The following is a 12,319-nucleotide window of genomic DNA, read 5'->3' on the forward strand; positions in this document are numbered from 1 at the left end:
GAGCAAACCAGTGCAGAACAGGGGGAATGTGCAAACTCCACACAGATAGTCACTCAAGGCTGCAATTAAAGCTGGGTCCCTGGCGCTGTGAGGCAGCAATGTTAACTATTGTGCCACTGCGCCAGGGACCTGGGTTCAATTCCCACCTTGGGTGACTGTCTGTGAGGAGCTTGCACTTCCTCTCCGTGTCTGTGTGGGTTTCCTCCGGGTGCTCCGGTTTCCTCCCATTGTCCAAACCTGCAGGTTCGGTGGATTCGCCATGCTAAATTGGCCCTAGATGGGGTTACAGGGATAGCGTAGGGTTTGGGTCTTGGTGGGGTGCTCTTTCAGAGGACCGGTGCAGACTCAATGGGCTGAATGGCCTCCTTCTGCACCGTAGTGATTCCATGATCAAACGGGATGCTATTGTTTTTTCAGGCCTTAGTTGGGAACACCCCTCCAAGGCTGCACTTCCCTCACTTCCTGCACTGGCTCTGGAAGAGATTAGGGCACCATTTTTAAATGTGCCCTGATTTCTCGACCCTGCAATACACCACGCCGCAGCCTCCGGGACCTCCCCGCACCCCCTGCCATACCCCAACTCTTAAGGGCAAGGCACCACCGGGCCCAATTTCTAGCATGGGCAACCTGGCGCCTGGGCACCTTGGCTGTGGCAGTCTATATTGTGTGACTGGCAGGTGTTATTTAGTATATAAGGTATAAGGTAATAAACTTTATATTCTGAAGGAGTATTGCTGCTAGGATTGAAATTGAATTTAATTGTGTTTTTTAAACATAAAACATGAAACTAGCCGGATTTTAAAAATTACATATTGCTTTGTAAGTGTTTTCTCAGTTGTTTCTGCTGCTGTAATAAGGCCCATTTGCATGCTGTAATTCTTTACTCTATTGATATACATTTCATTATGTGGTGTCAAATTCACCACAACGGGACGGTCTAACCATTTAGCTTTGTGAACCATCTAGGCAGGGCTCCAGGGACAACATATTACGTTAAAATTTACGTTCCATTCAGCTCATAAAATTGGTGTTCTGATTTTGTGTTATCTACTGTTGAGGCGAAAGCGTGTGTTTAAAAAAAAAAAAATCTCTCCAGACCGCGAGGTTCATGAATTCCAAATAAAATAAATCAACAGCTAAGCAAAACTGAGCTGTTCTTTGGGCCATATTGCCAATTTGTTACAGGTTGCATTTGGCTGTGCTTTGTAGGCTGAGTTCATCGCTATGGCTAGCGCTATTTGTACTTCAGACTGGCATTTACCGACTCATGGTAGCCACGCAAGCTACCTAATCATAATGATTGTAGCCATAACATCCAAGTTATAAAGATCATTCACTACAGACTCATTAACGATATAAGAACCTCAACCTCTTTCACCATCAACCACAAATTATATTCTTGCTGTTCTTTGTTAACAGTGAGAATGTGAATGTGGCTAACCTTACTGACCATTTAGGTGCTAGTCATTCTGCAACAGGTATGGTCACACCCGGAGTTTGTGTACACATGTGCAATATTTTGGTGGGTTTGCCCGTCCAGTGAGATCGGACACAATTACCATTTGAATTTATTGATCACTTGCAAAGAGACTGAGTAGTGAGCAACTTGTTTCCAATCTCATCAGGCAGAATGGTTTTGTCATTGACCAGTGTTCAGCTACTGTCGTCTTGCCTCACGCCAGCCACTTTGTAGCTGGAAATGGATGCACTGGCATAATGGAATACACAACACTCTATACTGGGTTATTTCTTTATGTGAATCTGGGTTCATATCCAAAACCACCATAATAAAGAAAAGAGAACAGGAAGAACCATGTGAATCGTAGCCCATTTCGTCTTACCTATTTGATATTGCCTGACTTTGAGAAGATAGTACACAATGTAGGTTAGCTAATTTTCATAAGTTGATGATTTTGTTGCATATTTATGTGGCAAGCCTTTTCTTGATTGCCAAATTCTTCTATTTTTTTGAAGGAATTGCAGGAGATGTTTGAGAAGTACTCAAAGTTAGAGGAACATCTGCAAGAAAAAAAAACAGAGGAAATTTCATATGAAGACCATTACAATCAGCTCCAGGTAATTAAAGCTTGCATGAGTGCATGAATAATATTTGGGTTGGTAAAACGTGCAGTTTGCACTATATATGAAAGGTCTGTATTGGCCATGTTACACCATCGATCACCATTACCACTGACCTTGTTTCTTAATTTTAAAATGGTCAGCCTTTGGAAATTGGGGAATTAGATTGTTTTGTGGCCGCAGTACAATTTGTCAATTTGAATGCATATAAACCATGTCAACTCTGACCCCTTGAACTCATTTGGATTGGCAGTTGTAAGGGACATCTTTCCAGTCCTTGTTTCCCTTTTTAATTCATGCCTTGCCTGCTGCCTCAGAATTACAGTCCTTGTTTTAAACTATAGACTTTGGGTTTTTAACTGAACCCCCCCCCCCCCCCCCCCCCCCCCCCCCCCCCGGACCCCCCCACCCCTCCCGTTGCTGCAAGCTGCTATGTAAAATTACTCAGGCACACCCCTCTGTACCGTGTGCTCTGTGGCATTTTGGTGGACTTGGCTAGCAGCCAATCCCCTCTATGTAAACTCTGGGACATATTCTGTTTTCAATTGGATTTGGTGGAGTCCATCAGAAGGTTCTGGAAGATTTAGGAAAACCCAGATGGGTTCCATTTTGCCTTTCAATGTTTCTGCTTGAGACCTGGAAAGCAGCCCACAGCACGGCTGGGCTCTCTCTATCAGCTCTCTGCCTCGCGATTTAAAATGCTTCCAGCCAGCTTATGAGAAGTCCCACTAGAAGCTAAGGCACATCTCTCTACACAGCCAGGCCTGTGAAGGTAAATTTGATTAAAAGGCTGGGGAGCTGAATCTGATCTTTCTCAACTGCTGAGCTGTGTTCAAAGACCTTTTTCTCTGCAGTCAGTTCAACCTGTGAGGAGGTCTAGTTCAGTGCCACCTGTAGGAAGACAAGGCTGATTAAAAACTTAGTGAAATACTCAGGTGCAGAATTCTAATATTACCTCAGAGAGTCTGAGAGCCAGCCTGTTGGAGGTCATTCGACTAAGAGTGACTCCCCAGAAAGAATTCTACAGCCTGCATGCTCTAATTGAAGACAACCTTAAAATATCGAAACTAACTAATGATTTCAAGAACTCCGACCACAAAGACTACTATTTCCTCAGCAAAGATTCACCTCTGCCCTTTTAATCCCTGTTATTTTTGAACCATTTCTTCCCGCTCACCATGTCTCTGTCTTGTGTGAAAGGAGAGTAGGACTGGGTTTGGGGATAGTTAGATTAGTAAGCTACTGTTCTATTGTTTCCATTACATGTTTATCTCTTCTCATATTATAAATAAATAATTTTTTAATGTCTTACGTACAAATCTGGTGCCTGTAAGTCATTGAAGCAGTTGAGGGTCGAAGATCTCAGGAAAATATACAAATTATTGATTAATTCACACTTGCGGTGGAACTCCGGGGTCTATGGGGCTGGAATTGACCACACACTTGGCCAGGGTGTTGTAACACAGTTGTATTGAGGTTTTTTTTTAAAGGAGAGGAAAGTATTTGTTAAATGCTGCACTCTAGTGCAACAAGACCCAATTGTGATACATCCCTGCCATTTTCTGGTTCCGTCTTGATCATATAGAAATGCTGCACATACCCCTTTCGTTACAATTACGCAGAAGCTGGATTTTAGATTTTTACTTTTATAGTAATGGAAGTCTCAACAATGTTAAGCTTAACAATGTAAAGCTTTGAGGCAGCTCAGTGACTCAGATGCAGGTCACAGTTTATTCTCATAATGCCCTCTGTAGTGGGATTCCTGTCGAATTAAGCAAGATGGCAGGACGAAATGATGAATTTTCATAGCGTTTGAGCATCCCCACTCCTGGCCTTACGATGGAGGGAAGGTCATTGGTAAAACAGCTGAGGATGGTTAGGCCTCAGACTACCCTGAAGAATTCCTGCAGCAATATCCTGGGACTAAAATAATTGACCGCCATCTTTCTTTGTCCTATTTTTGACTCCAACCAGTGGACAGATTTCCCCCCAATTCCTATTCACTCCAGTTTTACTAGAGCTCCATGATGCCTAAACTGTGTCACTGAGCAGCTTATTACTGAGTAGTGTTGCTTGATAATACTGTCGACAATGCCTTCTATCATTTTATTGATGATCGTGAGTAGGCTAATGGGGCAAATGTTGGTGGGTTTAGATTTGTTCTACTTTTTGTGGACCAGACATACCGGGCAATTTTCTATAGTGCCATGTAGATGCCAGTATTATTGCTGTACAGGACAATTTAGTGAGGGGGCATGGCTTGTTCTGGCGTACAAGTCATTTGTACACTTCAGACAACAGAACGTTGTGAGGGCTCATAGCCTTTGTAATCATAGAATAATCATAATCATAGATTTTACAGTGCAGAAGGAGGCCATTCGGCCCATCGAGTCTGCACTGGCTCTTGGAAAGAGCACCCTACCCAAGGTCCACACCTCCACCCTATCCCCATAACCCAGTAACCCCACCCAACACTAAGGACAATTTAGCATGGCCAATCCACCTAACCTGCACATCTTTGGACTGTGGGAGGAAACCGGAGCACCCGGAGGAAACCCACGCACACACGGGGAGAATGTGCAGACTCCGCACAGACAGCGACCCAAGTCGGGAATCGAACCTGGGACCCTGGAGCTGTGAAGCAATTGTGCTAACCGCAATGCTACCGTGCTGCCCAATTCCTTCAGGTATTTCTTGGTGTCATGTGGAATGAATTGAATTGGCTGAAAACTGACATCTGTGATGCTGGAGACCTCGGGAAGACTAAGATGGATCATCCATTCAACACTTCTATCTGAAGATGTTTTCAAACACTTCAACCTTGTCTTTTGCACTGATGTGCTGGGCTCCTCCATCATTGTGGATGGGGATAATTGTGGTGTCTCCTCCTCCAGTTGTTTAATTGTCCACCACAGTTAACGACTGGATGTGACAGGACTGCAGATTTAGATTTGATCCATTTGTCGTGAAATGGCTTAGTTCTGTCTAATGCATGTTGCTTATGGTGTTTGTCATGCACGTAGTCATGTGTTGTAGCTTCCTCAGGTTGACTCCTCACTTTTACATATGCCTGGTGCTCCTCCCGGCATGGCCTCCCACAATCTTCATTTAACTAGCGTTGATCCCTCAACTTAATGGTAATGGTAGAGTGAGGGATATGCATCGGCCATGAGATTGTGGTTGAATATATTAATGCTGACGCTGATGGCCCATATTGCTTCATGAATGCTCAGTTTTGAGTGGCTTCTCTGAATACTGTTTATATAGGTGCACAAACAATGCTGTATTTCTTGCTAGGTTCCCTTCAATTGTACCCAAACACTCATACTGTGAATGGAGTGAAAGATCGGGAAACTATTGTCACATTACAATATACATTGATTGCTGTGATTTATTAGACAAAGTGTTTTGTCATGCATACTTGCTGGAATGGACTTTTGCCTGTGCTATGAAACATTGAATCATAGAAATTTTAGGCACAGAGGCCTATCAGTCCATTGTGTTTGTGTGACCTGTCTCCTGTAATCTCATTCCCTTGCACTTGCTCTGTACCATTAAACATGTGAAGGATTGTGAATTGACCAACAATTATTTTCCACATTATGCATTGTTACGACATCCTGGGCTAGTGTAGGGCAAATTCCAGCCCCACTTGTCCCGTAGTCGCAGCGCAATTGAAATTAACAATTAAGTCTGAAAAAATTTGGCTGCCCAATATCTACAGTCACCAGATCTGTAAAGGAGCAGTGCGGTTCGGGCCTTTGGAAAGGAGCAGTGCGGTTCGGGCCTTAGGAAAGGAATGGTGGGGTTCGGGCCTTGAGAAAGGAGCAGTGTGGTTTGGGCCTTGGGAATGGAGCATTGCAGTTCTGGCCTCAGGAAAGGAGCAGTATGGTTCGGGCCTATGGAAAGGAGCAGTGCGGTTCTGGCCTCAGGAAAGGAAAGGTGCAGTTCGGGCTTTGTGAAAGGAGCAGTGCGGTTCGGGCCTTGAGAAAGGAATAGTATGGTTCGGTCCTTGAGAAAGGAGCAGTATGGTTCGGGCCTTTGGAAAGGAGCAGTGCGGTTTGGGCCTTGGGAAAGGAGCAGTATGGTTCGGGCCTTGAGAAAGGAGCAGTGTGGTTCGGGCCTTGGGAAAGGAGCAGTATGGTTCGGGCCTTTGGAAAGGAGCAGTGCGGTTCGGGCCTTGGGAAAGGAACAGTGCAGTTCGGGCCTTGGGAAAGGAACAGTGCGGTTCGGGCCTTTGGAAAGGAACAGTGCGGTTCGGGCCTTTGGAAAGGAGCAGTGCAGTTTGGGCTTTGTGAAAGGAGCAGTGCGGTTCGGGCTTTGTGAAAGGAGCAGTGCGGTCCGGGCCTTGAGAAAGGAGCAGCATGGTTCGGGCCTCGGGAATGGAGCTGTGTGGTTTGGGCCTTGAGAAAGGAGCAGTGCAGTTCGGGCCTTGAGGAAAGAACAATATGGTTCGGGCCTTGAGAAAGCAGCATTGAGGATCTGGCCTTGGGAAATGAGCCGTGCAGTTCAAGCTGTGGGAGAGAAGCAGTACGGTTCGAGCCATGGGAAACGAGAAGTGCAGTTCGGGCCTTGAGAGAGGAGCAATGAATTTGGGTCTTGAGAAAGGAGCGGTGCGGTTCGGGCCTTGGGAATGGAGCAGTGTGGTTGGGCCTTGAGAAAGGAACAGTGCGGTTCAGGCCTTGGGAAAGGAGCAGTGTGGTTCAGGCCTTGAGAAAGGAACAGTGCGGTTCAGGCCTTGAGAAAGGAACAGTGCGGTTCAGGCCTTGAGAAAGGAACAGTGCGGTTCAGGCCTTGAGAAAGGAGATGTGCAGTTTGGGCCTCGGGGAAAGAAGCAGTGCAGCTTGGGAATGGAGCGGTGCGGTTCGGGCCTCATGAATGGAGCAGTGCAGTTCAGGCTACGAAAAAAAGAAGTGCGGTTCGAGCCATGAGAAAGGAGAAGTGCAGTTGAGCCATGAGGAAGGAGAAGTGCAGTTCGGGCCTTGAGAAAGGAGCAGTGTGGTGTGGGCCTTGGGAAAGGAGCAGTGCGGTCAGGGCCTTGAGAAAGTAGCAGTGCTGTTCGAGCCTTGAGAAAGGATTAGTGCATCAGGGCCTTGGGGAAGGAGCAGTGCGGTCAGGGCCTTGGGGAAGGAGCAGTGCGGTTTGAGCCTTGGGAAAGGAGCAGTGTGGTCAGGGCCTTGGGAAAGGTGCAGTGCGGTCAGGGCCTTGGGAAAGGAACAGTGCGGTTCGAGCTTTGGGAAAGGAGCAGTGCGGTCAGGGCTTTGGGAAAGGAGCAGTGCGGTCAGGGCCTTGGGAAAGGAGCAGTGCGATCCGAGCCTTGGGAAAGGAACAGTGCGGTTCGAGCTTTGGGAAAGGAGCAGTGCGGTCAGGGCTTTGGGAAAGGAGCAGTGCGGTCAGGGCCTTGGGAAAGGAGCAGTGCGGTTTGAGCCTGGGGAAAGGAACAGTGCGGTCAGGGCCTTGGGAAAGGAGCAGTGCGGTCAGGGCCTTGGGAAAGGAGCAGTGCGGTCAGGGCCTTGGGAAAGGAACAGTGCGGTTCGAGCCTTGGGAAAGGAGCAATGCAGTCAGGGCCTTGAGAAAGGAGAAGTGCGGTCAGGGCCTTGGGAAAGGAACAGTGCGGTTTGGGCCTTGAGAAAGGAGCAGTGAAGTTCGGGCCTCGGGAATGGAGCTGTGTGGTTTGGGCCTTGAGAAAGGAGCAGTGCAGTTCGGGCCTTGAGGAAAGAACAATATGGTTCGGGCCTTGAGAAAGGAGCGTTGAGGATCTGGCCTTGGGAAATGAGCCGTGCAGTTCAAGCTGTGGGAGAGGAGCAGTGCGGTTCGAGCCATGAGAAAGGAGAAGTGCAGTTCGGGCCTTGAGAGAGGAGCAATGAATTTGGGTCTTGAGAAAGGAGCAGTGCAGTTCAGGCCTTGGGAATGGAGCAGTGCAATCCGTGCCTTGAGAAAGGAGGTGCGGTTCGGGCCTCGGGAATGGAGCAGTGCAGTTTGGGCCTTCAGAAAGGAGCGGTGCGGTTTGGGCCTTGGGAATGGAGCAGTGTGGTTGGGCCTTGAGAAAGGAACAGTGCAGTTCAGGCCTTGAGAAAGGAACAGTGCGGTTCAGGCCTTGGGAAAGGAGCAGTGTGGTTCAGGCCTTGAGAAAGGAACAGTGCGGTTCAGGCCTTGAGAAAGGAGCAGTGCAGTTCGGGCCTTGGGAAAGGAGCAGTGCAGCTTGGGAATGGAGCGGTGCGGTTCGGGCCTCATGAATGGAGCAGTGCAGTTCAGGCTACGAAAAAAAGCAGTGCGGTTCGAGCCATGAGAAAGGAGAAGTGCAGTTCGGGCCTTGAGAAAGGAGCAGTGTGGTGTGGGCCTTGGGAAAGGAGCAGTGCGGTCAGGGCCTTGGGAAAGGAGCAGTGCGGTTCGAGCCTTGGGAAAGGAACAGTGCGGTCAGGGCCTTGGGAAAGGAGCAGTGCGGTCAGGGCCTTGGGAAAGGAGCAGTGTGGTGTGGGCCTTGGGAAAGGAGCAGTGCGGTCAGGGCCTTGGGAAAGGAGCAGTGCGGTTCGAGCCTTGGGAAAGGAACAGTGCGGTTCGAGCTTTGGGAAAGGAGCAGTGCGGTCAGGGCCTTGGGAAAGGAGCAGTGCGGTCAGGGCCTTGGGAAAGGAGCAGTGCGGTTCGAGCCTTGGGAAAGGAACAGTGCGGTCAGGGCCTTGGGAAAGGAGCAGTGCGGTCAGGGCCTTGGGAAAGGAGCAGTGCGGTTCGAGCCTTGGGAAAGGAACAGTGCGGTCAGGGCCGTGGGACAGGAACAATGCGGTTCGAGCCTTGGGAAAGGAGCAGTGTGGTCAGGGCCTTGGGAAAGGAGCAGTGCAGTCAGGGCCTTGAGAAAGGAGAAGTGCTGTTCGGGCCTTGGGAAAGGAGCAGTGCGGTCAGGGCCTTGGGAAAGGAACAATGCGGTTCGAGCCTTGGGAAAGGAGCAGTGCGGTCAGGGCCTTGGGAAAGGAACAGTGCGGTCAGGGCCTTGGGAAAGGAGCAGTGCGGTCAGGGCCTTGGGAAAGGAGCAGTGCGGTCAGGGCCGTGGGAAAGGAGCAGTGCGGTCAGGGCCTTGGGAAAGGAACAGTGCGGTCAGGGCCTTGAGAAAGGAACAGTGCGGTCAGGGCCTTGAGAAAGGAACAGTGCTGTTCGGGCCTTGAGAAAGGAGCAGTGCGGTCAGGGCCTTGGGAAAGGAGCAGTGTGGTCAGGGCCTTGGGAAAGGAGCAGTGCGGTCAGGGCCTTGGGAAAGGAGCAGTGCGGTTCGAGCCTTGGGAAAGGAACAGTGCTGTTCGGGCCTTGAGAAAGGAGCAGTGCGGTCAGGGCCTTGGGAAAGGAGCAGTGCGATCCGAGCCTTGGGAAAGGAGCAGTGCGGTTAGGGCCTTGAGAAAGTAGCAGTGCAGTTCGAGCCTTGGGAAAGGAGCCATGCGGTTCGGGCCTTTGGAATGGTGCAACGCGGTTCCGGCCTTGGGAAAGGTTCAGTGCGGTTCGGGCCTTGGAAAAGGAGCCGTGCGGCTCGGTCCTTGGGAATGATGCAATGTGGTTAGGGCCTTGGAATGGAGCACTGCGATTCGAGCCTCGGGAAAGATGCCTTGTGATTCGTGCCTTGAGAAAGGAGCAGTGCGGTCAGGGCCTTGAGAAAGGAGCAGTGCGGTCAGGGCCTTGTGAAACAAGCAGTGCGATTCAGGCCTCGGAATGAAACCATGCGGTGCGGGCCTTGGGAAAGGAGCAGTGTTTTTCGAGCCTTGGTAAAGGAGCAGTGCGGTTAGGGCCTTGGGAATTGTGCAATGCGGTTTGAGCCTTGGGAAAAGAGTTGTGTGGTTCGGGCCTTGTGAATTGTGCAGTGCGGTTTGGGCTGCATAAAAGGAACGGTTCTGGCCTCAGGAAAGGGGAGGGTTGGTTCTGACCTCGGGAAAGGGGGGAGGCTCTGACCTCGGGAAAGTGGGAGAAGTGGCCTTGCGAATGGAGTGGAGGTTGGGTTCTGGCAATGGAAAAGTGGGGCAGGGTTCTGGCCATGGGGAAAGGTGGAGGGGGGCTCTGGCCTCAGGAAAGAGCGGGGGGATGTGTGGCGGAGAAGGGGCAGATTCCACCCTCAGAGAGAGGTATGTGCATGTGAGTATGTGTGTGAGTTTGAGAGTGTCCATGTAAGAATGTAAGGGAGAGAGATGTGAGCGTGTGTCCGATTTTAGAATCAGCCTTTCAGCATAATTCCTCTCATTAAAAATGACAAAGGGTGATGGTAACATATTTTTAATCAGAGTATTTTAAAGTTATTACCAGATTAATATATGCACAGAGATAGCTAGAGAAGACTTGTTTACATTTAATTTCTGTGTTCGCACCTATTTCATGGTAGAAAAAGGGGAGCCAACATTATGAGAATGCTCAGGGTTCCCTGATGCTTTTGGTAGGTCACTCGGGGTTCCTCAGCTCAAAATGTTTGGGAAACATTGCTGCAGCTCAATATACTCTGACTAATTTTGTCTGAAATACCCTTGGTGCTGAAATTCACCACTCGGTTGAAGTGCACATTATTTTCCCGTCAAACAACTAGTTTCAAGCTCAGATTGAATATGTTCATCTTCAGCAATTTTCTTAATATAGTTCAGCAACTTAAATGTTCCTTATGCATGTCTGTTTCCCATCAAGTATAGATTAAATATGATTCAATATTCGGGTTTCATGGTGAGGATTTGCAGTTGCTGTGTGTAATGTGTGGTGTTGAGTTTCATGCTGGCATGCTGGCAGGTTAAAGATATTTACATTTCTCTTGAATACAATGTTTTTTAGTTACATTCCCCTGTTTCCCTTCATTGTTTATTTGTCTTTTTAGGCAACCTGTTCATCATCATTCACGTTTTCCTAATTGAGTGGGAAGGAAGGTGCCTGCTTCCAGGCTTCTGCTTTCTGTCACAAACTTTTATGAACAATTATGGCAAAATGGTGCAGTGCTGTCTGTTTTTTTTGTCAAATTCTATTTGCTAAACATTCCTGCAAAGCCCCATGGGATGTTTTACCATCTTAAAGCTATTTACATGCAAGTTGTTACTACTGTCCTACTATCAGTCCCTGTGTGGAAATGTTCCTTTTAGTACTCAATGGGGGTTCAAGTATGGAAAGGTCATACTACAACTGTAAAGTTGATTTACTGACCTGTGCTCTCTGCCAATGTTTTCCACTTTTTCTTCGGGGAGCTCAGCTATTTTTAAGATGGGCAGAATTGATGAATGTCCATCACGCGAAACTGTTGTGATTCATCCTGGTGGTTCTTCCTTTTCTCAATTGGTAGTTTGTCTTTCATTTGCATCTTGTAAACATTTCAGGTACTTGCACAGTTCAAAGCATAAATGCATCAATGCTGGACTTGTTCTCAGTATGGCTGACAGTGGTATAGCTACTGTGCCATCATTTGGATTATCTTTTCACAGTTCATTACTGGTTGTACCGTGACATGGATTCTCATCTTCACTTTATAGCTTAACCCTTGTCATTCATCTGTTAATAACATTTTAAATTTCATTCCGTGATCATAACATGATAGAATTTCATATTCAGCTTGAGAGTGAGGATCGTGGGTCCGAAACTAGACCCTTAAACATAAATAAAGGCAGTTGTAAAGTTGTGAAGAGTTTGCTAATATGGACTAAGAAAATAGGCTCAAAGGTAAGATGGTAAATAAGCAGCGGCAAGCATTTAAGGAGATATTTTATAATGCTTAGCAAAGATAATTCCATTACAAAAGAGAGATTCTATGAGAAGGCCACATCATCCATGGCTAATTAAGGAAGTCAAGGATGATATCAAATTAGAAATAAAGGCTTACAATACTGTGAATACAATAGTGGTGGGCCAGAAGATTTGGAAGAAAGAACATTACAGCACAGGAACAGGCTCTTCGGCCCACAAGCCTGTGCCAATCCAGATTTCTTATTTAGACCTACTACTTATTTCCCAAACGCTCTGTATCCTCCCATTATAAACCGGCAAAGGATTCCTACAAAAATAGAGGTCAAAATTATGAGAGTAAACTAGTTGAAATATAAAAATAGACAGTAAGAGCCTCTACATGTATATAACATGGAAGAGAGAATTTAAGGTAAACATTGCCCCTTGGGGGATGAGACTGGGGAATTAATTGGAGATTCTGGAAAGGTCACAACAGATTGGAAAACCATAAAGGACGGAAGGAGCCAAAAAGCTGGACACTATAGACCAGTTATCAAATTAATGCCCAAGTGAACACCAT

The 12,319-nt window shown here is 47.6% G+C and overlaps 1 protein-coding gene across 8 annotated transcripts in view; it reads left to right on the top strand.

The window, feature by feature from the left end:
* The window catches only part of LOC119955040 (coiled-coil domain-containing protein 91-like), a 185,750-nt gene that overhangs the window by 72,891 nt on the left and 100,540 nt on the right, over positions 1–12,319 (top strand). For all 8 annotated transcript variants that reach the window (XM_038780854.1, XM_038780862.1, XM_038780856.1 and 5 more), the window contains exon 6: positions 1,975–2,076. In XM_038780854.1, the coding sequence (XP_038636782.1) occupies positions 1,975–2,076 (102 nt within the window). The remainder of the gene's footprint in view (positions 1–1,974; positions 2,077–12,319) is intronic.

Source organism: Scyliorhinus canicula, chromosome 20 (assembly GCF_902713615.1).
Source record: "Scyliorhinus canicula chromosome 20, sScyCan1.1, whole genome shotgun sequence".
In the NCBI taxonomy this organism is placed as follows: domain Eukaryota; kingdom Metazoa; phylum Chordata; class Chondrichthyes; order Carcharhiniformes; family Scyliorhinidae; genus Scyliorhinus; species Scyliorhinus canicula.